Consider the following 2,944-nt stretch of genomic DNA (forward strand, 5'->3'; position numbering starts at 1 on the left):
TATGGTAACGTGTCTAACTTGTTTAATTGTACTGTACATAATGTGATATCCAAGCTGTAAGGTAATTTAATAGTGCAATGTTGTCTGATACTGAATATAAATACCAAGAATAACAACAGAAGGGTTAGGGTTAGAGTCAGGAAAAAAAAAAAACAGCAACAACAACAACACGGGAAACCTAGCGAGTGATTTTGAATTTAGAGCTGATATCGAGTTCTGAACAAATGAACAAGATAAACAATTTCGATATAGGGATTAAAAAAATCAAATCTTTAGACACTAGGATATTGAAATGACAACAAGTTATTGGCTGACGAGACATGTGGCAAAACAAAACTGACTGCTCTTTTTAAAATTGTGGTAAATATTAAATCTTAGCAGTCGCGCTAAGATGACCGATGAACTGAGTTCTCGAAGCCTCTTTATAACCGCCTTGGAAGTTTTGTCGATATTGTCTTTAAACGTTTTGTCGCTAACAGGAAACACGTTAGTCTGCATCGCAGTTTTCAAGAACGTTCGACTTCGGTCAACGACTAACATGTACATCGTTGCTCTAGCACTGAGTGATCTGCTATCCGCCATTTTCGTGATGCCTTTCGTTTGCGGCGTGCTTGTAGCCAGTAAATGGGTTTTCGGTGACGTGGTTTGCCACTTTCACGCTTTCTTTGGCTTGTTTGTAATATACGTTTCCCCCGTAACGATGGGTATGACGGCTGTGAATCGATATGTGAGGATGTGCAAGCCAGACGAGATATACAGGAGGTGGTTTTCAAAGCGGAAGTCTATTGCTTTCCTCACGTGTGTGTGGATCGTTGTTGCTTGCTACGTTGCCGTTCCGCGGATTGCAGGTTTTCAAGAGCACCGCTTCATTCCAGGGTATGCGCGGTGTTCCCTTGAACATCACAGCTATGCTGGGAAAATGATTCATTACTGCATTGTCCTCGTTCTCTTCTTTTTGACACCTCTGATAACAACTGTTTTCTGCTACCGAAAAGTCTCGAAGATGATACACCAGCACAACGAAAATGCTTCAACTAATATTCAGCAAAGCGTTACCACGGGCATCAGGCACGAAATAAATATCAGTAAATCCCTCTTTGCAGTCGTGTTTGCCTTCATGGTATGTTGGGTACCATTTTGGATCATTGTAATCCTACGGCGTTTCTTCCTTGAGGAAAAAATTCCTCGAAACGTCGAACTCTTGTGTATGTTTCTCCTCTATTTCTCCAACACAATAAACCCATTCGTGTACGCAGGAATGAATTCCGCTTTCAGACGAGAATTTCGCAAGCTACTCCTCTGCAAACAATGCCGTAAAGATACCGTTGCATCTGGCAGAGAAGGGGTAAACACAAGAAGTAAACACGCACAGCAACATATCGGATAAGGCTTACTGAGTTGGATAGACAACACCACCGTAGACCGTTTTCCAGAAAGCTGTGTGTTTCAGTAATCCGGTCATTTCACTATGGTATTGATCAAACCCTAACCCCCGCAAAAACTAAACTCGCTCGCATGGACAAACGTTTAAAGTACATGTTGCCTTACCTGAAAAAGCAGGTCTTTTTTAGCGTGTTTCAGACCCGGCGAAAAAGCAAAATAACTGCTAGATTCCTTGCTTTGAAACGTCAGTCTTTACAAGATACAGAAGAAAAGAAAGGATAAAAGGAGAAGGTTTTTAAGACCTGCGCACCAGTTGTCATTAAATTCAAACAAAACATTAACAACAGAACAGTTTCTTTGAAGTTGGTTAGGTGTCGATGTTTTTTCACAGCATAATCAAACGTTATCCAATACATCGCAATGTAGAGGCAACGCATCGAGACACGCTCAAGTAAATACATATAGGAACTCACAGCCGAAATGCAAAATATCTGCGACACCATTATATGGCGGGACGCCTGTTCTTGTGAGATGTTGACGGTTCAACGAATGACAAAATCAAACACGTGGCCGGGATCAAGGGACAACACGCAGCAACTCTCTACCACTACTAATCAAACGAAGCAAGACTGCGGAAGAAGCAACTAACATCTAGCCATGCCCCACGGTGCCCTGTAAGGGATATGAAATTCAAAAACTATACTTATCTATCACTGTCACTTATCTATCTGGCAGTGTCAATAAATTACCTAGCACTGCTACTTATTATCTAGCACTGTCACTTAATCATCGGCAGGTACAAAACACAGGTCACAGGTCATTGTTTTACCAATACAGAAAGTATCCTAAACATTCATAAAAAGCTACCTTAGGCCTAGGATTAGCTTTAGGGTTAGGATTTAATAAGGGTTTAATAATAGGTGATAATAAGTAGCAGTTCTAGTCTAAGATAATTAAGTGACGGTACTAGATAATAACTAGCAGTGCTAGATAATTAAGTGAAAGTGCTAGATAAGTATAGATTTTGGATCTCATGTCCCTTACAGGGCACCGTAATGCCCCTTACAAATTATCTTCTGCGTATCGCAAAGCTTTACATTCAAAACTGCAGAAGGAACCAAGTGAATCCAAATATTTATGGTTTAAATTTAAGACGCGTTTGAAATATGAAACTGAACTTTAAATGCGACGTTATGGTAATGAAAAAGAGACTTTAAGGCACAGTTGGGCGGGTCTTCGAAATCTTTTGGTGATATGGTTACATTTTGGAGCTGTTAATATTCGTACTTCTGGTAGGGTTGTAAGTGGTCTCGTCAGTATTACGATTGGCATTGTAAGTAGTGTGAATTGTAAATAATTTGTAATTTAAAAAATGTAACGTTTTATGTCGTTCGTTGAAACGATATATATAGAGAGACGTGATTGCTGGTGAACTCCTATTTTTAATGTCGGCTTGTGTATTGAGAGAATTAGACAGAATTACAATGAATCAAGTATTCTTTAATATGATCTCGCGATCTGCGAGTGGTAAATCAGGGGTATTGATTACGTTACTAATATA

The 2,944-nt window shown here is 39.7% G+C and overlaps 1 protein-coding gene across 1 annotated transcript; it reads left to right on the forward strand.

Moving 5' to 3' along the window:
* The first annotated feature begins 391 nt into the window (after positions 1 to 391).
* LOC138060596 (melatonin receptor type 1C-like) lies at positions 392 to 2,616 on the forward strand. The gene has a single exon (XM_068906434.1). The coding sequence runs from the start codon at positions 392 to 394 to the stop codon at positions 1,385 to 1,387; it is 996 nt and encodes a 331-aa protein (XP_068762535.1). The 3' UTR covers positions 1,388 to 2,616.
* Positions 2,617 to 2,944: the final 328 nt, after the last annotated feature.

The sequence above is a fragment of the Montipora capricornis genome, chromosome 8, assembly GCF_036669925.1.
Source record: "Montipora capricornis isolate CH-2021 chromosome 8, ASM3666992v2, whole genome shotgun sequence".
In the NCBI taxonomy this organism is placed as follows: Eukaryota; Metazoa; Cnidaria; class Anthozoa; order Scleractinia; family Acroporidae; genus Montipora; species Montipora capricornis.

Excerpts from the sequence above, each read along its gene's own strand:
- LOC138060596 (XM_068906434.1), top strand. The coding sequence starts at position 392 with ATGACCGATGAACTGAGTTCTCGAAGCCTCTTTATAACCGCCTTGGAA.